Here is a 24,675-nt window from a genome sequence, read left to right on the forward strand (position 1 = left end):
GGTCTCCAGCACAGTCCTCCACCCCCTCCCCAGCACAGTCCTCCACCCAGTCCCCAGCACAGTCCTCCACCCGGTCTCCAGCACAGTCCTCCACCCGGTCTCCAGCACAGTCCTCTACCCCCTCCCCGGTACAGTCCTCCACCCCCTCCCTGGCACAGTCCTCCACCCGGTCTCCAGCGCTCGAATTTGCACACAGACTTCCAGAAGACACGTCACCTGCACCTGACGCCAGCCAGCTTGGTTTCTGCTGCTGCTGCTGCCGCGTATACATGTGCATACACTGAATACCCTGAATTTGTTTCCTCTGCCTTTTGTTTTTTTTGCGGGGGCAGAGAGGGTGGGTGTGATCTGCCTTGGACTTTGGGAGACATTACCACACCCGTCCTGAGAGCCGCTCTTAGTACAGAAATGTGGTTTTAAAAACTGTTTGGGGAAGGAGTATCCTGAGTTGAGTTTTTTCTATTATAATTTGCAAAATGTTTTTAAATTCATGAGACTTGTAGTTCACAGAATGTTTCCCAGGACACCTTGTGATTTTCGCAGCTGCTCCTGTTCCTGCGGCCCTGACGCTGTTGTGTGTTGAGTGGAAGGAAGTTCCCTCACAGAAGTGGCGGCCCGAACACTCCCAGGGACTCTGGGTGCAGAGGAAAGGAAGGAAGTGACTTCTGTTATTTCACAGATAGACCGACTCACCTTAGTTCACTTTCTCCACGTCACCACTCACCATTTTCAGGGCCAGGAACAGCGTTAAGCCCCTGACCCCTGGCCCCCAGCCAGGTGTGGGGAGTGATTTACCCCTCAGGACACTCACTGGTGTGTGATTTACCCCTCAGGACACTCTCCAGTGTTTGGAGCGTTTTTTGATTGTCCCATTATTGAAAGGATTGTCCCTGGAATGTACTGGGGAGAGGCCAGTGATGCCGCCGCACAGTCTAGGATGGACGGGATCACACCCCACAAAGAATGGTCCGGACCCAAACGTTGGCAGAAGCAAGGCCGAGGGACTCTGCACTAAACCAAGGGCACGCTGGGTTTGGTTTCAATGTTGTTAGTTGAGGATGGGTGGGGAGAGTGAGGCCGAGGGGACTGTGAGCGCCTAATCTTGGATGCAGTCACTGGCCCACTTTAGTCTTTGTTGATGTAAGGGTTATGTTTTTGTGGCAGTTGTCGGGTGTCTGATTTTTATTGGTCACCGTGTGCTGTAGTCGCCCATCTGTTTCCTGGTGGGGTTGAGATGTCCTCAGACCCGTGCCTGTCTGCGTGGCATGTGCCAGAATTAAGGAGTTGGTATGGAATACACTGGGAGGCCTACCCTGGAGGCCCTGGGCTTTCTCTGCTTTTTGTTTCATTCTTTTTGAGACAGAGTCTTGCCCTGTGTCACCAGGCTGGAGTGCAGTGGTGTGATCTCAGCTTGCTGCAACCTCCACCTCCCAGGTTCAAGTGATTCTCCTGCCTCAGCCTCCTGAGTAGCTGGGATTACAGGCATCCGCCATCACGCCTGGCTAATTTTTGTGTTTTTGGTAGAGACGGGGTTTCACTCTGTCGGCCAGGCTAGTCTTGAACAGCTGACTGCGAGTGATCCACCCGCCTCGGCCTCCCAAAGTGCTGGGATTACAGGTGTGGGCCACCTCACCCGGCTCGTAGGCCCTGGGCTTTCTTTGGAGGTAAACCCCATCTGTTCTCTCTGTCTCAGCTGGGAGGGCTGGGGCTCTAAGGCCCATCCATGTGACTCCATGGCCACAGGTGCTGTCTGGACAAGGTCTGGACAACCTCGACCGGTGGGGATCATGCCTCTTCCTGCCCCTGCCCTCGGTGGGGAAGGCGGGGTTCTGACTCTGAGATCTCATTTCCTTTAGAGAAATTCAAGGAATTTCTGCAATTCCTTTGCTGAGATGTGGCCGAAATGAATCCTTGTGTGCAAATGGTGTTCTGGGGAAATTCTCTTTTTTTTTTTTTTTTTTTTTTGAGACGGAGTCTCGCTCTGTCACCCGGGGCTGGAGTGCAGTGGCTGGATCTCAGCTCACTGCAAGCTCCGCCTCCCAGGTTCATGCCATTCTCCTGCCTCAACCTCCCAAGTAGCTGGGACTACAGGCACCTGCCACCTTGCCCGACTAGTTTTTTGTATTTTTTAGTAGAGACAGGGTTTCACCGGGTTAGCCAGGATGGTCTCGATCTCCTGACCTCGTGATCCGCCCGTCTCGGCCTCCCAAAGTGCTGGGATTACAGACTTGAGCCACCGCGCCCGGCCTGGAAATTCTCATTTTTATGATAACTTTTCTAGTAAGTGGCACTTTCGAAGCTGTCTAGGGAGCAGAGCTGAATGGACTATTAATTTTGGCACAAAGAATGATCAGGCTTTTGAAATTATCTTACTGAGGGACATAGGAGCAGCCTGGGGATCGGCTCATTTGAGTCCAAATTGCCTCTCTGACACCCTCCCCACCTGCCCCAGAAGGTGGGAAATCCTTGTGAACTGGTCCTGTTCCTCACCTCCCTCCAGAGGTAGCCCAGGCATCAGCCTACCTCTGGGCACCTTGGGAACATAAATTCTCGTGGACCCTCAGACCGCCAGGACCTTGTATGAGCGGTGGGTTCTTTACCCAGTTGTAGCAGTAAGTGTTGAATCCATTTAGGGTATCATCATTTTGCTGTTACAGATGTAAACATCCTGTATCTTTAATTCTAAGATAGAAAACAGGCTAAAATCTGCGAGTGTTTTCCTAACTGGGCAGCAAAGCCCCAGCTGACCTGGAGCGTGTTACATGGGGGTGATCCCATCCCCCAGCCGAGGTGACGGCTCCCACCTCTCTCTGCAGGAGTGGGTTTGATGCCGCACAGACTCCCAAGGGCCCAGAGTACAGGTGCGGTAACACACACTGCTTTTTAAAACATTTTTTATTTTTAATTATTATGAATACATAATAGTTGTACCTATTTATGGGGTACATGTGATTTTCAAAATTTTTTTATTGAAGTAAAATATGCATATATCGTTTAACATCTTTACTATTTGTGGGCATAGAGTTCAGTAATAGTAAATACATTTACAGTCTTTTCTTCACTTGTATCCTTTCTTTTCCCCACCCCTCCCCTTCCATACCTCTGATAATTGCAGTTCTCCTCTCTATGAGATCAACTCCGTTAGCTCCCACGTGTGAGTGAGAACAGGCAATGTTTTTCTTTTTATGCCTGGCTTATTTCTTATTTCTTTTTCTGTTTTTTTTGATACAGAGTTTTGCTCTGTTGCCCAGGCTGCAGTGCAGTGGCACGATCTCAGCTCACTGCAACCTCTTCCTCCTGGGTTCAGGCGATCCTCCTGCCTCAGCCTCCTGAGTAGCTGGGATTCCAGGCACCCGCCCCCATGCCTGGCTAATTTTTTGTATTTTTAGTAGAGACGGGGTTTCACCATGTTGGCCAGGCTGGTCCCAAACTCCTGACCTCAGGTGAGCCTGCCCGCCTGTGCCTCCCAAAGTGCCAGGATTACAAGCATGAACCACCATGCCCATATGCCTGGCTTATTTCACTTAACGGTAAAGCACTTTCATCCCCATTGCCACAAATGACGGGGTTTTCCCCTTTATGGGTGAACAGTGTTGTGTCGTGGGCACGCACCATGTTTTCTGTGTCCGTTCATCCACTGACAGGCGCTGAGGCTGATTCCACACTGGGCTGTGGTGATCAGGAGTGAACATGGGAGTGCAAGGTCTCTCTGTGCCGATTCCCTTTCTCGGCGTATATACCCAGCGGTGGGGCTGCTGGCTCATGGGGGAGTTCCAGGCGTGTCATATTCTCATACAAGCATGTGATGCATTATGATAAAATCGGGGTAATTAGCATATCCATCACCAAGATCATTTCTATGTTAGGAACATTCTGATTTTACTCTTAGTTATTTTGAAACATTATACATTATTATGTATACATTATACATTATATGTAATATGAATTATGTATTATACATATTGTATACAGTGTTATACATTATGTGTACATTATTATGTATAACTTTGTTGTATATTATTATTATTTTTTGAGATGGAGTCTTGCTTTGTTATCCAGGCTGTAGTTCAGTGGCACGATCTCGGCTCACTGCAAACTCCGCCTCCTGGGTTCACACCATTCTCCTGCCTCAGCCTCACGAGTAGCTGGGACTACAGATGCCCGTCACCACGCCTGGCTAATTTTTTGTATTTTTAGTAGAGAGGGTTTCACTATTAGCCAGGATGGTCTGGATCTCCTGACCTCGTGATCCACCTGCCTCGGCCTCCCAAAGTGCTGGGATTACAGGCGTGAGCCACTGTGCATGGCCTATTATGTATTATTAAACATTATTATACATTATTAACTGTAGTTCCCCCATAGTGTCACTCACCCCTGGATTGTATCCCTTCTATCTCAAACTGTCTTCTTTACGCCCCCCTGCTCCCCACTACTTTTCTCAGCCTCTGGTAGCCATCATTCTGTTCTGTGTCTCTGCGAGATCAGTTCTAACTCTGTCTTCATGAGATCAATTTTTTATTTAAGCTTTAACGTATGAGTAAGAACGTGCATTATTTGTCTTTCTGTGACTGGCTTATTTCACCTAATTTCTGCCTGTTCCATCCATGTTGCACTAAATGGCAGGATTTCATTCTCTTTTATTGGCTGAATAATATTCTGTTGTATATCATGATGTGGAATCAATCTAAGTGACCATCAGTGGGTGCATGGATAAAATGTGGTATATATACGCAATGGAATATTTTTTCAGCCGTAAAAAAGCCTGCTTTTTAAAATCCCAAGTCTTCTGCGTCCTGGTATGCCTCTCAGTCCTGGGTTTTGGGTGAGCAGTCGTGGGCCTGCAGGAAGTACTCTGGTGACTGTGGACCCATGAATCAACGTTTCGTTTCTGTGTGCTTATCTGTGCAGTAGAAATCGTGTGTGCCCTCCTGTCTCCCTGGTAGAAAGGACTTGGAGAAGTCTTGAGACTAACGGGGCAGAGGCGCTGTTTGACTCCTTGTCAGGGATGAGATGTCACGCCTTTGACTCTGTGGGCGTGTGACCAGGTGGGGAAATGGAGTCTGCATCTGCACACATCTGTTCATAGGTGGCTCTGCATTGAAGAGGCCCAGCCCCCTCCCCGGCCCACTCTCCAGGTCATACCCACAGGCTGGGCTTCTCTCTGAGTCTCAGGCTACGGCATCTGGGGCTGGGCAATTCTTGGCGGGGGGTGGTCCTTTGAACCACAAGATGCTGAGCAGCACCTCTGCGTCCACCCACCCCATAACCACGGCAGTCAAAGAGGTCCTTACATCTCCAACATCGGCGAATGTCCTCTGGGGAAAAAAAAATCACTTTTTGGGTACCATTGTTCTAGACCTATTTGGGCTCGAATTGAGAGGATGTTATGTTTTATTTTTTTTTTGAGCATGACTCAGTAATGTATCCAACAGATTTTTTCACTTATGCTGTAGTTTCTAACCTACAGCGCTCCAGGTTACCAACAGACCAAAACAATTAAACAGGTTACTATTAATTAAAGGGGCTTGTTTTTTCCTTTAGTAGTGCATGTGTGAAGAAAGTATTAATCTGGAAACAGTGGCATTTCTGCTGAAAGCCTGGCCTTGATCGACTGAGCTCTGCTGTCTGGCCGCTGCTTGCCCTCCTGTAAACCTGGGCCAAGCCTACGTGTGAGGCATGCCAAGCCTTGGGCTCCTTTCCAGGGAGACTCGGGGAGGTTTGCCAGTTAACCCATTCTTTTCTACCTGGTGAACCAATTGTTGGTTCTTTCTTTTTTCTCTGAAGCTAAGGTTTTTCCTTAGAAGCCTACAAATGGCTTTAGTTTCTTGGAGATGATGATACCAAGTATATCAGATGCTTTGACCCAAAGGCCATGCCCAGGATAAACTACCCTGGCTCCGGTGGGTCAAAACCAGGCTGGGGCAAGTCAGTTGGTTAACCCAGGGCTGCCACTGTGGCTGCAGAAAAGAGTCGACTCCTTGCATTTGGTTTCATTCATGGATTTAATATCCTGTTGTTGAAGATTTTCCTGCAGAGTTAAAAAATTGTTCATCTTATTATAGTTCTTCAAATATGACTCACTTAAGATTCTTGCCGAGCACCGTGGCTCATACTTGTAGTCCCAGCACTTTGGGAGGCTGAGGCGGACGGATCATTTGAGGTCAGGAGTTAAAGACCAGCCTGGCCAACATGACGGAACTCCATCTCTACTGAAAACACAACAGGTAGCTGGGTGTGGTGTAATCCTTGGAAGGCTGAAGCTTGAACTCAGGAGGTGGAGGTTGCAGTGAGCCTAGATTGCACCACTGCATTCCAGCCTGGGTGACAGAGTGAGACTGTGTCAAAAAAGAAAAAAGTCTTTTATCTTAATTTTTTGTTTGTTTTTTAAAGTTTGGTTCCGCTCTGGACAGCTGTTTGTAAACATTATCAGAGCCATCTTTGTCATCGTCCACACCCTAAAGAAAGGCTAGGAATAATTCTGATCATTTTATCAGCTAGTTCTTTCCATGATTAAAAACAACACATTCAAAAGGTGTCAGATAAGTGATGCCTTTTTATGTTGAAGGGATAACGGGTGTTGGAACAGCATCAGCATCCAGCCTGTGGTCTTCCCAGATGTGCTGCCACGGAGCCTGTGACACCCGCCGTCCCCCAAGCTCAGCTCAGGTGCCCGAGGGTCTCCATGTCCCCACACCCCCTGGTCAGCAGCTCTGTGCCTGCACCCAGACTGGCCAACTCTTCTGAGCTTGAAATATCAGCATGTGATCTTAGCTACCCTTGTTTCAGCCCTGAGCATTACAGCTTGACTTACTGTACCAATAAACAAACCATTAACTTATCAATGAATTGATTGGCATCATGCTTCCCTTCCTTAGTTGGTCTCATGGAGGTAGAGAGTAGGATGAGAGATAGCAGAGGCTGGGAAGGGGGTGTGGACAGGAGGAGATACAGAGAGGTGGACGGGTGCAAACATATGCTTAGATAGAAGGAGTAGGTTCCAGGGTTGATAGAGTAGGCTGACTGTGTTAGCAACAGCGTATTAATATATTTCAGAGTAACTGGGGGAGAGGACTGGAAATGTTCTGAATGCGTAGAATTTAAAAATACCCAGGGTGACGGACACCCCAGTACCCTAATCTGGTCATTACAGGTTCTGTGCATTCAACAAATACTCACATGCACCCCACAAATAGGTAAAATAATATGTGTCAATAAAATTTAAAACATATGGGGAAAAACCTTTCCCTTCCTGATAGAAACCCTTCGTTTGCCATAGGAAATATTTCTTTTTGGATGAAAGGAACCTCCTGCTTTTACAATTTTTTAAAGTGAGAAATCTCACACTTGGGACCCCAAATAAACACCTTTTCCCCAGAAGTGCTGCTGCTCCCCTGTCTGAGGAAGAGGGTGGAGAGTCCTCTCCTAATCCAGAGGATGCCTGAGCTCCTGCTCCTGGGATGTGTGGATGGGGTGGCCATGGAAAGCAGTTGGCAAGACAAAGAGCAGGTGACAGCACTGGCCCTGACTTTTGGGGCTATGTCTGATTTTTTTTTGTTTTTAATTTCTGTCTCACCCCTCCCATCCCTGAGTGTGGCCCCTACCTTCCCCCAACGGTGTTGAAAGACCAAGCAAGTTTGTCCACATCGCATTCAGTCACATCTCTTTGATGTTTTAAACATAACTATTTCTGCCTGTTAACTTCCTTGAAGTGAAAACTATTCAGCCACTCCATTTCTGTCTAAAAATAAGTGATGCTTGAGCACAGCACTGTGCAGAGTCTTATGTGTAGCTGTTCCCGACCTGACTCTGCAGGGTCTTTACCAGAGCCCATGCCTTCCACTAACACGCGTGTGTGGTCACCGAGCTGGCTGACTCCCAGAAGACCAGTTCAGGCAGCCTGGGTCTACTCTGCACTCCCTGCCTATTGCTGGAACATTGTCCAACAAAATCAACACATCCATGCTGACGGTAACCACAGGAACAAGCATTATCTTTTATTATATGTTTATATGCCAGCCAGGTCCCATGCTGAATTCTTCATGTATGATCTGCCTTCATCCCACCACCATGTACGCCATTGCCCGTGGCTTCAGACAGTCTGGTTCCAGTCAACATTTCAAACTGCAGAGGAGCACCATCTCCCTTCACCGCCACCTCCCCACCACTGTGGTCAGCTGAATGAGCCTCGGGCGGGGGGGGGGGGGTGCGTCTTTGCTATAAGGTCACTGCCAGGCCAGTACTTGGAACTCTCTCTCTACTGGGGAGGAAGGGTGACCGGCTTCGCTCCTGCTGGGCTGTTGGTTGTACAACTTACCTGGAATTGTGCACTCTTAGCTTTGGCTTAAAGAAATCTGTGATGCCAGAGGGCTAAATACATCATGCTGTTGCATTATTGGTCTTCCAAAGAAGCAAGTGCAGGACCATACGATGGTGTGTCGTGTTCTAACCTATTTCAGAATTTTACAGTTGACTGAGTCTCCCAAGAAGAAATCCTGAGGCTGCTCTATGGAAATTTTCTATCAAATAATGAAATCAGTGAGTGTGCTTTGCTGGGGTGATTGGTAGGGTCTCTGGACAAGAGCGTTCCTTCAGAGTCTTGGTGGAGAAGTGAGCAGGGCTTGGGGTGTGTACTGGCGCGGGGCTGTTTAATCTCAGGCTCTGCCTCTGAATTTCCTAGAGACTGGATAAAACCACGATTCCTGGCCTTTGAAAACCATTGACATAGTGAACTTCCTGCCGCCTCTCTTTCATGCACACCTAGTTTTGAACACTGGTGTTTCCTGAGTCTAAGCCTAGATAGCCGTTCAGAGCTGACCTCTCTGCATGCTTGCTCTGAATTCTAGAGGTGAAACACTTTGTTAAGGAATGTTGTAGCTTTAGGTTCTGTGGGGGAGGGAAAAGGATTAAACTAGGGAAAACTTGATTCTGTAGGAAACAAAAAAATAGTAGGCCCGGCGCGGTGGCTCACACCTGTAATCCCAGCACTTAGGGAGGCCGAGGTGGGCGGATCACGAGGTCAGATCGAGACCATCCTGGCTAACACAGTGAAAACCTGTCTCTACTAAAAATACACACACAAAAAAAAGCCAGGCATGGTGGCGGGCGCCTGTAGTCCCAGCTACTCGGGAGGCTGAGGCAGGAGAATGGCGTGAACCCAGGAGGCGGAGCTTGTAGTGAGCCGAGGTCACGCTACTGCCCTCCAGCCTGGGTGACAGAGCGAGACTCCGTACCCCCCCCCCAAAAAAAAAATTAGTATTTACGCAGAAGTAGCAAAGACCATAAATCTCTAAATGTAGTAACTATGTCTACAGGAAGCTGGTGATAACATTATCTGGAAGACACTTTTAAAGTCTGTTATCTCCAGTAGCTTATTTTCTTCTGGTAGTGGGAATGTTCACCATTTGGAGTTAGTTGAGTAAATAATTCAGGAAATCAGATTGGAAAAAAGCATTGTCTAGTTGAGAAGACACATGGGCCCATCCAACAAGCATTCTGAAAGAAAAAGCGTACTGCTGCCACACAGCAGTATAATTTCCCTTTGTCTGTAACTTAAAAAAAAACAATACATATGAGATGTCCGAGAAAGCCACCCCTAGGTGAACTAGCTTACTCCATTTATGATGGATTCAGTGAATAGCTACAAATTCTGGCCAAAACCACCTCTACATATGGAACAATGTCCTACCTGGTTAGAAGGCTGTGGTTATTTTGGCATGGCTCAAAACAATTTCGAATAAGTTAAAATGACTTCAGAGCCTGTGGCGTGTTCTTAGATGTGATCAAATGGCTCAGTGTAAAAATTCTGTCGGACGATGGATCCGATGCAGCCAACAAGGAGCTCTAAGGTTCATCTTGTGAGTCAGAGTCCACAAGACAGAGAGTGTTACTTTGGCCAAAAAACTGAGATAAGGTTAAAGGTATTATGCTCTGTTTTTCCTATGTGAGTCATAAAACTGGCTAGGAAGGCAAATTCCAAAAGGGTGTTTTAGGAAACATTTGGGCTTTGGCTGTAGTAAGATAAATATTCAGCCTTCTAAGAAGACTTCAAAAGAGGAAACTCATCTGAATTTCTACGTTGTAGTACGTTTGGGCAAAATGAGTCTTCCTAATTTAGTAATATCTTCCTTGTTGGTGAAAGACAGCTTAGAACTGTGGTTGGTGGTTACTTTTCACATGTTCCATGGGCATCGTGACTTTGCAAATTAAAGAATGAGTCATTTCCTAGCAACTTAGCTCACGCATGCACTAGACAGGCAGCTTTGGAGGCGGCACTCAAAGTCCTCCCTTTTAATTTTGTAATTGCTTTCTTTGCCATATGCATCTATGCAACACAAAATAATGAAATTATTTTTAGAGAACGTTTTACTTTTCAAAATGGTGTGGTTTGCAGAGCAGTTTTCTTATTACTCTAGAAGCTAGGGGATTCGTTAACATGTTTGATTAAATCCATATTTAAATTCTGCGAACTCATGCAGGGAAAGGCAATTGTTTGGTTCCCACTATGGCATATTAAGTAGTAAAGTGCCGAGTGGCGGTCGACTTGGAAGCAGCGTCTGGGATAGCGCATGCTCCAGGAATACTCTGAAAGCTGATGCCGTGAGGGGTGCACGGTTGACTCCTGGGCCTGAGATGGCCTCAGGATGTTGCAGCAGCGTTGGTGGCATCCTTTTAGCAGGGCAGCGGCCGGGACTGGCGCCTTCCCCTCAGTCTCTTTATTTACCAGAAAACTGCATGCAGAGAAATGACCGCAGCAGCTCTGGGTGTGGGAATTTAGAGCTGTCCGTTTTCAGTTTTGCCAGAGCCCCAGGGTTATGGCCACTCTACATCCCGGTCCACCCAGGGAGGTCCTGGTTTCTGCTGTGGTTCAGGCCTCATCATGGGCCATCTTTTCTCTCCTCCTGAGATGTGGGCTTGGAGGATGGGACGTCATCCCTCTAAGAAGGGTCCGTTTCAGCATGGTGGTGCAGGCTCTGACTCTTCGGCCCAGGTCACATGCCTGCTTCCTTGTTTTCTTGCCCCTCGAGCTTCATGGAAGTGAATCTGGAAAGTCAGGATCACCACAGATGGCAGTTTGTTCAGCGTTGCTCCCAGACCTGAAGAACGGGGTGCTCTGTTGTACGTGCAGCATGAAGCATAATTCTTAGCAGAGACCTGGGAGTTTGGGGTGGTAGAGATCACTAAAAATGCAACCCCAAGGCTAGGTTATCTCTTTATTTATATATCCACTCGCCCACCCTCCTACCTATTGTACTTCTAATATTCTAAGGAATATGGCCTCCAGGAGTCACTCGCGGCTTTGCATGTGGCCGTCTGTGCCTGGTGCATCTTTGTGTGGACTAGAGCACCCGCAGCGGGACAGAACAGAAACGGTGCCTCCCAGGGTGCCCTGTGCAGAGGGGAGACCTGCGTCTGACCTCACACTTGCTCACCCTCGCCCTCCAGGGGGACAGCTACACTGGGCTCATCTGCACTGCAAGGGAAATCTATTTTCATAGCAAGGGGAGACAATAATAATAATAATCCCTCGAGTGAGACTGGGCTATGTTTAGAAGATGTTTCACTGCTTTACCATGGAGGTAGGGGCCTGGTGATGAGCAGTGCCTATACCAGCCTGTGAGCCAGTGGCTGGGTACCTGGGAGGGGTCGCAGGAGGTGCAGACGGGGCTGCCATCGCTGAAATGAACCAGCTTTGCTTTGGGTTCTGTTCCATTCCAGACTGTTTTCTCCTTTCTTGTTTATTACATGTATGACACTAAATTATAAACACACACATGGCCGGGCGTGGTGGCTCGCACCTGTAATCCCAGCACTTCAGGAGGCCCAGGCAGGCAGATCACTTGAGGTCAGGAGTTGGAAACCAGCCTGGCCAATGTGGTGAAACCCTGTCTGTACTTAAAAATAAATAAATAAATAAATAAATAAATAAATAAATAAATAAATAAGTCAGATGTGGTAGTGTATGCCTATAATCCCAGCTACTCCGGAGGCTGAGGTAGAAGAATCACTTGAACCAGGGAGATGTAGGCTGTAGTGAGCCAAGATTGCACCACTGCACTCCAGCCTGGGCGACAGAGCAAGACTCTGTCTCAAAATAAAATAAACATATATGTATATATAATGTTTCTGATGGAAATTTACATTTATAAATATAAGTATACAAATTGGCCAGCTATCAAGGTGCCTGCACTATTGATTAATTTATATACAGAACTCCGTAATCTATGAATCATTTCCTTTTTAAAAACCTTTCTTCCTTTTTTCTGTCCTCCTGACCCTCACTAAGGAGGGCTTACGAATCCAACAATAATCTATTGTGAACTTTTCTAAATCCCTAATAGTTATTCCTTCTTAAGGTTAAATCCTGTGGAAAGCGAGTTACATAGATGAAGGTACCAATGGGTATTGCTGCATTTCCTAATCTTGTACATTCTGTGGAGAAAAAGATGGGGATGCATTTAGCATTGAAAGGTAATTGTCCTTGGGCTTCTTCTATCAATATGTCCTCACATATTGATATCTGATTCCCTAATGCAGTGCGGTGTCATTAATGGAGGGTAAGGCAGACAATTATTCGGCTGTGCTGTTTAATAATATTTAATATATATCTCAAGTGGCCCAGGTTGCCTTGGCAGACGGAGCCCCTGATAAAATGCTCCCTTGTATGTCCTGTGGTCGACAACACTGTGTGCCTGTGAGTTTGTGCTGAAGTATGATAAACACGTTGGGTGAACGTGACCCCTTTCAACCTCTCGGAAAACGGTGGGCCATAGGAGAATGGCTTGATTCCTCGTTGCACTCTCAGGCTGAGTCTAGGCAGAAGTTCCCATTACTAGGGACTCAATGTGAGGGCTTCCCCACAATTCCCTGCTTTCATCCAGCCCTGGGGCAGAAGTTCCCATTACTAGAGACTCAGTGTGTGGGCTTTCCCACAATTCCCTGCTTTCATCCAGCGCTGGGGCAGAAGTTCCCATTACTAGGGACTCGGTGTGAGGGCTTTCCCACAATTCCCTGCTTTCATCCAGCGCTGGAACTGCCCTGTCCTCTGACCAGCGGATGCTCAGGATCTGACATTCACTGTTATTTTTCCCATTTTATATAATTTAAGGATCACTTCCCATTTAGTGAAGTTTATCTCAGTTTTAAAAGATTCTCCCTTTCTCCCCTAGGGCTACCAGGGCATGGTGGACGGAGGTGCGAACATCGCGGAGGCCGACTGGGAGAGCGTCTCCAGCATCCTGCAAGTGGTGCGTACTGGGCTGCTGTCCACGGGATTCTCTGAGTTAGAGTCTCTTTCATGTGTAGCAAATTCCCAGAACACTTGAGCGCAGATCAGTTGAGAAATAGAGATTATGTGGACAGAACAGACTGTGAGAAGCTCTTTACTTGTGGTTTGATCTTTAGAAATGCATGTGTTAATCTGTGACTCACTTTGAGTATTTGCTAATACAAATAATCCAAATCGGTGCCTCCCCGCTGAAGACACTCGTGAGGCCCACACCTTCCTGCTGGTCTCAGGCTGTCTCTGCACTGGGCGCCTCCTGATTTCTGCCACATCGGAAGAGAGGTGGAGGGAATTTTGACAACCACGGAAGTTAGGTGGAGCAACATTTGCAAAACATCAGGACATTGTGGGCTGAATTCACACAGGGGAGCGTTTCCATTCTGTGGTCGTGATTGACATAGGAAGATGACGTGAACAGAGGGCTGAAGTGTGTGTGTGTATCAGTGAGTTTGTGTTTCTGCGTGTGGTATATGTGGTGTGTGAATCTCAGTGTGTATGTAACTGTGTGAGTTTGGTGTGTGTATGTAGATGTGAGTCTGAGTATGTGTGGTTTGCCCGTGTGTATGTGTTAACTGTGTGAGTTTGTGGCCAGTGAGTGTGTATCTGTGTGGGATGTGTGTATATGTGGTTTCCTTGTATGTGCAGGTGTGTGTGGTGTCTGTGTGTGTGTGGTGTGTCTTTGTGGGGTGTGCGTGTGTGGGGTATGTGTGTGTATGTGTAGGTGTGTGTGTGGGGTGTGTGTGTATGTGTAGGTGTGTGGGGTGTGTCTGTGTGTGTGTGTGTGTCAGCGAGCGAGCGAGGGAGTGGGAATGGTACCCACTCCTCTGCAGCCCAGTTATCCTGGTTTCGTTCCTAAGTTGAAGCCACCTCTTTTGTCTTTTTGGTGGGAGTTTCTGGGTTGCTGACTCTACCTCCCATCGTGCTGGCTTTCATGCTGGCCCCTGGCTTTTTGTCCAGGCAGAGTCTGGAGAGCACCCCTGCCCTGTTCTGCGCCCCCACCCTCATCTGCCTTGGGGGCCGGGTTGTAAGTGGTCTCAGGTCACACTCCGTGCCAGTGACACAGGATCGTGTGGAGTGAATTTCAGATTTTGTAACCTTTTCATAATGCTTTGACAAATTAAATGGTGGTAGGTTTCATGTAAAAATATGAACTTTTCTGGAATTTGGAATACTAATAAGTCTTCATATGTGAAAATGAGCTGTGTGCATGCACCACTGGTGTATCGAAACACACACTCATGGGCCGGGCGCGGTGGCTCACGCCTGTAATCCCAGCACTTTGGGAGGCCGAGGTGGGCGGATCACGAGGTCAGGAGATGGAGACCATCCTGGCTAACATGGTGAAACCCCGTTTCTACTAAAAATACAAAAAAAAAAAAAGCCAGGCGTGGTGGCGGGTGCCTGTAATCCCAATTACTAGGGAAGCCGAGGCAGGAGAATGGCGTGAACCCAGGAGCGGAGCTTGCAGTGAGCCAAGATTGCGCCACTGCACTCCAGCCTGGGCGACAGAGTGAGACTCCGTCTCAAGAAAAAAAAAAAAAGAAGAAACAGGCAGTCACATCAATGCAGGGGTTTCCTGGGAGCTGCGTGCAGACCGAAGCCAGGGAGAGCCCTTGCCTCCAGCGCGGAGACAACCCCTGCTGCGCTTATGAGCACCTTGCTTGATGACGTCAGCATGCGTTTAGGGATCCAGTCTGGATTGGAGTTTGTTGGTGCATTCATGATTTTATTTAAATGAATCCTGCATTTGTCGATCCCACCAATTCTTCGTTTTTGGAAAACCAAGTGTGATGCATCATGGTCTATGTCCCCTGGAAGTCTGGATGAAATAATTTAAGTTCCTGAACACGTAGCTCTTTAAAAGGGGCAGCGGGTATGTGGTGCAAAAAAAAATCCCCTTGGCCCCAGGTTCCTGCTGGTTTTACCTGCAGGTGCTGTAAGGGGAGACTGGAGGGAGAGCCTGGCCACTGGTCATGCCACTTCCCTTGTCCTGGCCGGCATGCTTGATGGCAGTGGGCTCCTCTTTGGTTCCACGTGGATCTGGTTGAGCTCATTGGCCGGTGCTGGGGCGGCTGCTGTGACCCCACAGGCTGGTTCCTGCTCCATGTATTTAACTGATGGCTGCTGTGTGTCTGGCTCCTCCCCTCCCTGGCTCCTCCTGGTGTGATGCGCTTGTCTTTGTGGAATGCTGGTCTGGGACTAAAAACAGGAAAATCATAGTCTTTCATAGCTAGTTACTGGCAAGGTGAAAATGAGAAAAACGTAAATTCCAGCACCCCCTGTTTATAGTCAGCCTGTGTGTGCCATCCACCTGGCTTTCTGTCATGCTGTGAGGAGATGAGTAAGCTGGTGTCGTCTTTCCCAGGGCGGGACGATCATTGGCAGTGCGCGGTGCCAGGCCTTCCGCACGCGGGAAGGCCGCCTGAAGGCCGCCTGCAACCTGCTGCAGCGTGGCATCACCAACCTGTGTGTGATCGGCGGGGACGGGAGCCTCACCGGGGCCAACCTCTTCCGGAAGGAGTGGAGCGGGCTGCTGGAGGAGCTGGCCAGGAATGGTGAGTGGAAGCCTGCTCCTGTGTCCTGCGGGCTTTTGCCCTGTTTCAGAGCTTTGGAACGGACATGTTTCCCTCTTCACTGCAGCAGAAGCACCTGTTCTCACAGATCTTCCAGGTCATCATCTCAGGACTTTTTATGATCTCAAAAAACAATAGCAGCAATCATAAGAATGCTAGTAATTTAACCTTACCATGTGCCAGGCACCCTTTGACCTTTGACACAGATAGTTTTATGGAATCCTCACGACAGCCATCCAAGCCAGTTTTTAGATCATCCCATTTACAGATGAGGAATCAAACAGCCACTCAGCTGTGGTGGGCCAGGTCCCCAGCCGCCTGGGACACCAGCGTCCGCCTTTCAGCCCTCACATTGTATCTCTCCAGCTCACTGGGGTCCCTTAGAACTGAAGTTTTCACAAGACTTTATTTATTTAGATAAATTTCTGCCAATACATCATCCGGTACCACCTTTGACACTACTTAGGAAAGCGTTTCTGAGAGTCCTGTGTGTATGTAGGTTTTTTGGTTTGCTTGTTTTGAGATGGAGTCTGTCTCCCTTGCCCAGGCTGGAGTGCAGTGATGCGATTTTGGCTCACTGCAGCCTCTGCCTTCTGGGTTCAAGCGATTCTCCTGCCTCTTTCTCTTCCTCCTGAGTAGCCAGGATCACAGACATGCACCACACCCGGCTAACTTTTTTTTGTATTTTTGGTATAGACGGGGTTCCATCGTGTTGGCCAGGCTGGTCTCGAACTCCTGACCACAGGTCATCCACCCACCTCAGCCTCCCAAAGTGTAGTTTTTCTCCCTTGAAGCAGTTGTTATATAATTTCAATGCAATATTAAATATGTCCAGGGAAGCATATTGTTTAATAGCAACTTGATGAGAGGCGGCTTTGAGGCAAAGCAGCTGTCTCCAGGCTTGTGAACATCCTTGTAGGGGACGGAGAACACTGCCCGCTGGAAGCAGCCAGGCCTCACAGTTCTTGCTTGTCCACGTTGTCCTGGTCTGGCACAGCCTCCTGAGTGTACAGAGCAGGACAGTGGCCCCGAGGCCAGGCCTAAGCTTGCCCCTGGCCCTTCGATGGTTCCGACTCCCTTTATACAGAGCTGTGCAGCCTAGGTCTGTCCTGAGTGCGAGGTAGATGCCCGCCCACGATCCAGCTTCCCACAGATGCATGAGAAATCAATGTGAAGATGGCCTAGTGTCTTAGATTCTCAATTCCGTAATTGTAACATATCCTTGTTCAAAGCCGTGTCATTCTCTGAAGCTGTTGCCAGGAAATACTGAGATTTTTGTTTACCAATTGCAAATGTGGATCCTTTCTTTTATTTTTCGAATCCACTGCTCTTGTCTAAGTGCCAGGTGACAGCGCCCATTGTGTGTAACTGCTGCCAGCTTTGTCTGGCTTCTCTTTCCTTAACTATGCAGAATCCGGTTGCATTGAGTTCTGAGGAAATAAAGAATTGACCCAGGCAGTGGCTCACACCTATAATCCCAGCCCTTTGGGAGGCCAAGGCAGGACGGTCTCTTGAGCCCAGGAATTTAAGACCAGCCTGGGCAACATAGAGTGTGGCTCTACCAAAAAATTTAGAAATCAGCCAGGCATAGTTCTAACTTCTCAGGAGACTGAGGCAGGAGGATCGCCTGAGCCCAGGAGTTCAAGGCTGCAGCGAGCTATGATAGTGCCCCTGCACTCCAGCCTGGTCAACAGAGTGAGACCCTGTCTCAAAAAAATGATAATAAATAAATGATACCAGTAACAAATCAAAGAGTTTCGAGTGTTTGTTTAGAGTGGTTGTGTTGCTGTTTGCTCCCCACACAGGCCAGATCGATAAGGAGGCCGTGCAGAAGTACGCCTACCTCAACGTGGTGGGCATGGTGGGCTCCATTGACAATGATTTCTGCGGCACCGACATGACCATCGGCACTGACTCCGCCCTGCATAGGATCATCGAGGTCATTGACGCCATCATGACCACGGCCCAGAGGTAAAGCGCTCAGAGGAACCGGCAGGAGGCCACGTGGGGCCCGATGTGTGCCCAGCTCAGATGTTACCACAGGCTCTAGAACATTCTGCAGATTGGGTGTCCTGGTGCTGGCTCGTAACTTGACTTTTAGGAACTATTGCCAGAAAATTGTTCTCTGGTCTGCTTTCCATTTTTAATTTTAAAACATTCCTTGTTTTTAACCTGATGATAAAAGAAAGCTATTGATTAGAATTTGAAAGGAAGAAACAAAATAATAATTATCTGAATGTCCTATCCAAACATCTCCGGAAGGAGTGGCAAGAAGTAAACTGTGGTATGGATTTTCCACACCACTCATTAGAGATGCGGCCAGCGATGTCCTGCCCTGTGTAACCTATGGATTCACAAAGTGTGGTGGGGCCACAGCATTTGATCCGAGGTGCTCTAGACTCGGCAGATCATCACTAATGACTCTGTGGGACACCCTACAATTTCTGAAGCAATTTGCATGAAAACCATGTGAAATGGTAAATAGAATAAGTGTCTCCCCTTTAAGGATGAGGTGCTTGAGACTGAGAGAGTGCTGTATCCAGTCCCCAGTGTGGTGCCTCCCAGTCTTCTGTGTGTCCTGTTCCCAGTGATGCCTCACTGGACATTCTCAGTGCGTGGGCATGAACCCCACAGTTGGTGGAAAATCACTAAGTTGGAAGGCTGCTCGGAGCAGTTGGATTTTTCCATTCCCTGGGAATACCCAGTCTCTGGGCGTTAACCACTTAGTGACACTGGCACGCACTTGTTTCCCTGGGAGAGATCCAGCCGTGGCTCTTGACAGCAGCCACCAACTGTGCCCAATAGAGAAGGTATCTGGGAAAGAGCCCAGCACAGGGCCTGGGAGTATGAGTGTGTCCTGGGCACAGGCAGGCGAGGTGTCAAATGTGCAACTGGAGAGCGCAGAGGTGGCTCAAGTCACTTTCCTCACAGGAGTCTGGAAGGCTACTGCATAGCGTTTGCCTTAGTAGAAAATGAACCATTTTTGAAGCCTAGGTCCTTGCAGGCCTCCTGGCTAACTCGGCTGTCAAAGCCCCTTCTCTCTGCTTTCTGAGCTGTGTCCGGGGCTGAGTGGGTGCTCCCTGTGTTTCTCTGCTTTCTGAGCTGTGTCCGGGCTGAGTGGGTGCTCCCTGTGTTTCTCTGCTTTCTGAGCTGTGTCCAGGGCTGAATGGGTGCTCCCTGTGTTTCTCTGCTTTCTGAGCTGTGTCCGGGCTGAGTGGGTGCTCCCTGTGTTTCTCTGCTTTCTGAGCTGTGTCCGGGCTGAGTGGGTGCTCCCTGTGTTTCTCTGCTTTCTGAGCTGTGTCCGGGGCTGAGTGGTGCTCCCTGTGTTTCTCTGCTTTCTGAGCTGTGTCTGGGCTGAGTGGGTGCTCCCTGTGTTTCTCTGCTTTCTGAGCTGTGTCCGGGGCTCCCTCTGTTTTTCTTTCAGCCACCAGAGGACCTTCGTTCTGGAGGTGATGGGACGACACTGTGGGTATGTACCTGCGCTGGGTCCAGTGCCCGCGGTTCGGGTTGGGGACCCTTAGCGTCATCTCCCCAAGGCTGTACCCTACATCCTGAATGCTCCCGTGGAGAGTCCTGGAGGGACCGGCGTCCTGCTTCATACCTGGCATTAGATCTGCCCATCTGTCACTGAGTGGGGTGCCTGGGGTACCCTCATGGGAAGGATCCTTCTGGGGTGTCGATGCTGTTGCCTTGTCCACGTAGGTACCTGGCCCTGGTGAGCGCCTTGGCCTGCGGTGCAGACTGGGTGTTCCTTCCGGAATCTCCGCCCCCCCCCCCCCCCCCCCCCCCCCCCCCCCCCCCCTGAGGATGGCCTGGTGAGTTGCAGATGTGTGTCAAACTCTCGGAGTATGTGGGTCCCGGTGGCCGTCGATAGCGGGCAATGGCTGGCTGGATTGCTTTATCAGGATCCCAAGTTGGGACGGCATTTTAAGCACGTGAAAGTATTTCTCTGTCTCCAGTTTGCTCACACTTTGTATTTCACTCTATGGACTGTGAGGTGGGGCATGTTTCCTCTATGAAGGCTGAGACTCAAGGCAGAGAGGTCTTCATTTAAGACCTGAGTCTGAGGACAGAGTGAGGCCTGGTTAGAATGCCCCATGTGTGCCTGACTCTGGCAGTGGACTTCAGGCACTGCTGGCTCCAGGCTCCACACAAGCCAACCACTACCATTTTCTATGGGCAGGTCTTAATGGGGGACTTTATAGAAAGCGAATCCATTGAGATGAGTTAGTCCACATCGTGGATGGTCGCTTGGGTTCCCTTTCGATGACCTCTTTAGGGCTCACGGACTGCTGTGAGCATAGGAAGACAATGGGGGACAGCAGCACGGCGGCCCAGCAGTGCAAGGCCTTTCGGGGTGCAACTGTGGCCACCAGAAACCCACTGTGTGGGCCCTGTGTTCGCTCACCACTGTGTTTTCTGTCCCGGCCTCTCTGCTGCTGGAGCCTGTGCCGCAATACAACTTCATCCCAGTGGGCCAGGCTTCGGGGGCCTCCCCTGGGAGGGGCCAGGAGGAGTGGTTTATAGGGAGGTGGCAGGAACACTCTGGAGGGGGGGCGCAGAAAGCCATGAGTGCACGAGGCGGCCTGTTGGGGGTCCATCTCTGTGTCCTTCCCCTTGGGAACCCTGTCAGTCACACAGCGCCCTCCACCGAGGGCTGGCTGGGGGCACATTTCTGTCTGTGGGGTTGATATGAGCTCCCAATCCCAAAAAGCTCTCTTCCAGTGAGCCACACCTGCCTGCCCCTTCACCCCTGCCCTTTCACCCCTACCCCTCTCCTCCCCCCTGCCCCTCACCCGCCCCTGCCCCTCACCTCACCCCTGCCCCTCCTCTCACCCCTGCCCGTCCTCTCATCCCATCCCTCCCTGCTGTCATCCAGAGCACCTTTCACCACCTTCTGATGTCATTGGGAAGCAGCTCTTAGGAAGCTGGGCAAAGATTCCTGCCCAGAAAGAGGCTAGTTCAGTCTGAGACAGATTTCTGTGGTTTTGTTGCAGTTGTTGCTAAGAATGGGATTAGGAATTTGAGAGCTTTAATTTTCTGTGTCTGCAGAACCGTGCCCGGAAAAAAAGGCTGAATATTATTATTGTGGCTGAAGGAGCAATTGATACCCAAAATAAACCCATTACCTCTGAGAAAATCAAAGAGGTGAGTGCGTGCAACTGTTCACTTTCCCTTGGTTTCTGCCTGGAAGCAGGGGAGGTTAGCATCATGGGCAGGCTTGGTTTAGAACATTGAATTATTAACTTTTTATCCTTGATATTTAAAACATTTTCATAACAACTCAGAAGTTGGACAGCATGGGAAACATGCAGCGCCCGCTCCTGGGAGCCCGTTCTGCTTGCGTCCCCTCTTGCCGAGCCCCAGAGGTTCCGGGACTCCCCAGCAGACATAGAGGAGGTCAGCTCGAGTGGTCACACGTGTTCTTTGGAATAGAGTGTTCTGGCTCTTAAACGTGAGCTGCTCTGAGAATGAGGACTGAACACTTGGCAGCTGACCTGGGCTTCTGTTTGCCACAGTGGGAAAAGGCGGCGCCTTGCTCTTCCCTGTGCCCTCCCGTAACCCAGAGCATCAGCTGAGCGCATTCTTACTCACAAAGAAAGCCGCTGTGTCCTGGTGGCCCTGCCGGGGGACGGGCTCTGGCAGGCTTCATGCCCTGGGGCTTGCTCAGTGCCCGCCCATCTGGAGAGGACTCTGATGCCATGGGCTGGGCTCCTGCTGTAGACGGGCTGGGGACGGGCTCTGGCTCTAGCAGCCGCAGGGCAGAAGACGTCCTCACCTGCCTTTGTAAGTCGTGTTCTTTATTGTGCTTTGTTATGGTCAGTTAAGGAGCAAAACATGTCTCTGGATATGAAAACGGTGACAGACACCTGGGAAAGACATCTGCCAATATTTATAAGTGGTAATCCATAAAGTCGAGGCAAAGGTTTTATTTCCCACTTAATTATAATTAAATTACAGGACAATGGACCAAGAAGGAACCATGAAATTCACATAGCCCAGCCCCACTCTTCTTACAGAGGAGTAAGCTGAGTTCCAGAGACAGTCAGTGGCCTCTCCAGGTCACCGGGCCAGCGTGCCCGTGGGGTGGGGCGAGGGCAGTGCCTTGATTAGACTGGGTTGTGCTGTCAAATCACAGCTAAACAAATTTAAGCTGGTTAAAGGAAAATGTTTACATTTTTGTAAAATAACTAATAGTTTAAATGCAAGCTACTGAAACTTTTTGTTGTTGTTGTTAAAGCACCAAACATGTGACTTGCATTCGTTTTCTAGGTGCGAGCCAAGATTTTCTTTGGTAACAAAAGTATTATTTTTAAAACCGAGTTTCAGCTGCCTGTTATATATACTAAATGTTCTGCTAGGTAACAAAATTCAGAAATAACTTTTCCCATTTAGATCTGAAGAAAGAGCGAAAAACCTTTTTTAGTGCCCAGTACCTGCTTCCAGATCTGGGCTGCTGTGTCCGCATCACGGTTCCGCGTCCTAACAAGACGTTTCCTTGCAGCTCGTCGTCACGCAGCTGGGCTACGACACACGTGTGACCATCCTTGGGCACGTGCAGAGAGGAGGGACCCCTTCGGCATTCGACAGGATCTTGGTGAGGATGGGAGGGTTGGGCATCTTCACAGGGTCTCTAGGAGGAAGTGTTTCTGGAGAGGCGCAGGCACCAGCTGGCCACAGAGGCTGGCAGGATGCTCCCCCAGAGATGCCAGCGGCCCGGCCCTCGTCTTGACGATCCTTGAGACCTTTGGTGCAGACCAGTCTCTAGGCCTACAGCCATTCAGATGCGGGGAGAGCTCTCTAGTGTGGGAAGGCAGTGCCTGCTGTTAGGATGACGTGGACCCCAGAGGACACAACCCCAGGGCAGAAAGGCTGTGTTCCTTGTGTGGGTTTCTGGAAACTGACTCAGGGCAGCAGGAATCCCAAGTACAAACTCAGCTCTTAACACTCCTGCTCTCCGTCTGGCCCTGACCTCCCCTCTGTTCCCATCTTGCCAGTTCTAAAGGAGTGGAAATCGCTTTGCTCTGAAGAGTTGGGCTGCAAGTGGGGAGGGCTGTGAGCACCTGACTGAGATCACTGGAGGTCATGGAAAGATAGCAGGAGGTGACAGGGACGGGGCAGGGCGGGGGGCTGCCCCTGACCCACATGGACCTGGTTTCCAGGCCAGCCGCATGGGAGTGGAGGCGGTCATCGCCTTGCTAGAGGCCACCCCGGACACCCCAGCTTGCGTCGTGTCGCTGAACGGGAATCACGCTGTGCGCCTGCCACTGATGGAGTGCGTGCAGATGGTGAGTGGGCAGCCCATGGCCAAAGGCGGGGCGGGGGCAGCTGGGGACAGACGCTGCTTGTCAGGCCAGCCTGGGCACCTTGGGTGTCTTGTCGGTGCACGCTGGGTTACACAGCCTTTCTGAGAAGGGGGTGAGCTGTCCATGGGGAGGGAGCAGGCTTGTGTTCTCACCCACACCTGCAGAACCTGTGCTGTCTTCACTCTTTGGTTTTCTAAGTTACCATCCGTCCTTGTGGCACGTAGTTGTAACCTCTCCTGAGGTGGGTCTAGAGTGTTGGGATCCCAACAGTCGAAGAGGTTCCAGGTGGCCCCAGTGCACCAGGCGCTGCAGAAGGACAAAGTACAGGGAGGCGGTCGCAAGAGAGATCTGTGGACAGGGAGGCAGGGAGGCGGGCGTGAGAGAGATCTGTGGACAGAGTGGCAGGGAGGCGGGCGTGAGAGAGATCTGCGGGGCGGTATTTTGTAGGGGAAGGTGGGACCTTCCCAAACTTCTCCAGTTTCAGCCACTTCCTGTCCTCCTATCCCCAAGGACATTCAGGTCTGTGATGGGACACAGGGATGACTCTGGTCCCCCGAAGATGCACCCACCCTTCTCGGGCCAGGGAGCTGCTGCCTGCAAATGAACAAAGGGAAAAGCAGTTCCCGCTTTCCAGGCATTGTTCAGTAGTGGAGGTGACTGTGGAGTTAGCTGCATTCGAAGTTTGTTTTATTTTATTTTATTTTTTATTTATTTACTTAGACATGGAGTCTCGCTCTGTGGCCCAGGCTGGAGTGCGCTATCTTGGCTCACTGCAAGCTCTGCCTCCCGGGTTCACGCTATTCTCCTGCCTCAGCCTCCCAAGTAGCTGGGACTAAAGGTGCCCGCCACCAAGCCCGGCTAATTTTTTTTTTTTTTGTATGTTTAGTAGAGACGGGGTTTCACCGTGTTAGCCAGGATGGTCTCGATCTCCTGACCTCGTGATCCGCCCGTCTCGGCCTCCCAAAGTGCTGGGATTACAGGTGTGAGCCCCCACGGCCGGCTGTTGTTTTTCAGAGTTCATTCGTGGCTCCTGTTTTGTTGGGTCTTTCCAGTGACCCTGAGGTAAAGGCCTCTTAGCACACACAAAGAAGTCATGAAGCAATCGAGTCAGGGACTTGTTGAAAGTCACCTTGGAAACATAATTTCCAAAAGCCCAAGGGAGAAAATAGTATTTGTGTGTATGTGTGTGAAGGCTTGTGTCTGTGTGTGTATGTATAGTGTGTGCATGTGTGTCTCTGCATATGCATGTACATGCAGGTTTATGCATCTGTGTGTGTTTGTGAGTGTGTGAGGTAGTTTGTGTCTGCATGTGTTTGTATATATGCATGGGTATGCATGTTTGAGTGTGAGCGAGTGTGTCTGCATGTTACCCTGTGTGCATGTGTGTTTATATGTGTATGTGAATATGTGAGGTATTGTGTCTGCATGTCTCTGTGCGTGTATGTTTATATGCATGTGTGTGTATGTGAGAGGTAGTATGTGTCTGCATGTCTGTGTGTGCAGGTATGTTTCT

At 49.6% G+C, this 24,675-nt stretch overlaps 1 protein-coding gene across 1 annotated transcript in view; it reads left to right on the forward strand.

Annotated features, from left to right (window-relative positions):
* The window catches only part of LOC108520497 (ATP-dependent 6-phosphofructokinase, platelet type-like), a 37,658-nt gene that overhangs the window by 3,332 nt on the left and 9,651 nt on the right, over positions 1-24,675 (forward strand). Inside the window, 8 exon segments of the mRNA XM_017859906.1 lie at positions 13,167-13,244; positions 15,648-15,837; positions 17,661-17,826; positions 19,280-19,324; positions 19,558-19,705; positions 20,908-21,003; positions 22,361-22,453; positions 23,019-23,144. Of these exon segments, the coding sequence (XP_017715395.1) occupies positions 13,167-13,244; positions 15,648-15,837; positions 17,661-17,826; positions 19,280-19,324; positions 19,558-19,705; positions 20,908-21,003; positions 22,361-22,453; positions 23,019-23,144 (942 nt within the window).

Source organism: Rhinopithecus bieti, unplaced genomic scaffold (assembly GCF_001698545.2).
Source record: "Rhinopithecus bieti isolate Rb0 unplaced genomic scaffold, ASM169854v2 scaffold_53649, whole genome shotgun sequence".
NCBI classification, from domain to species: domain Eukaryota; kingdom Metazoa; phylum Chordata; class Mammalia; order Primates; family Cercopithecidae; genus Rhinopithecus; species Rhinopithecus bieti.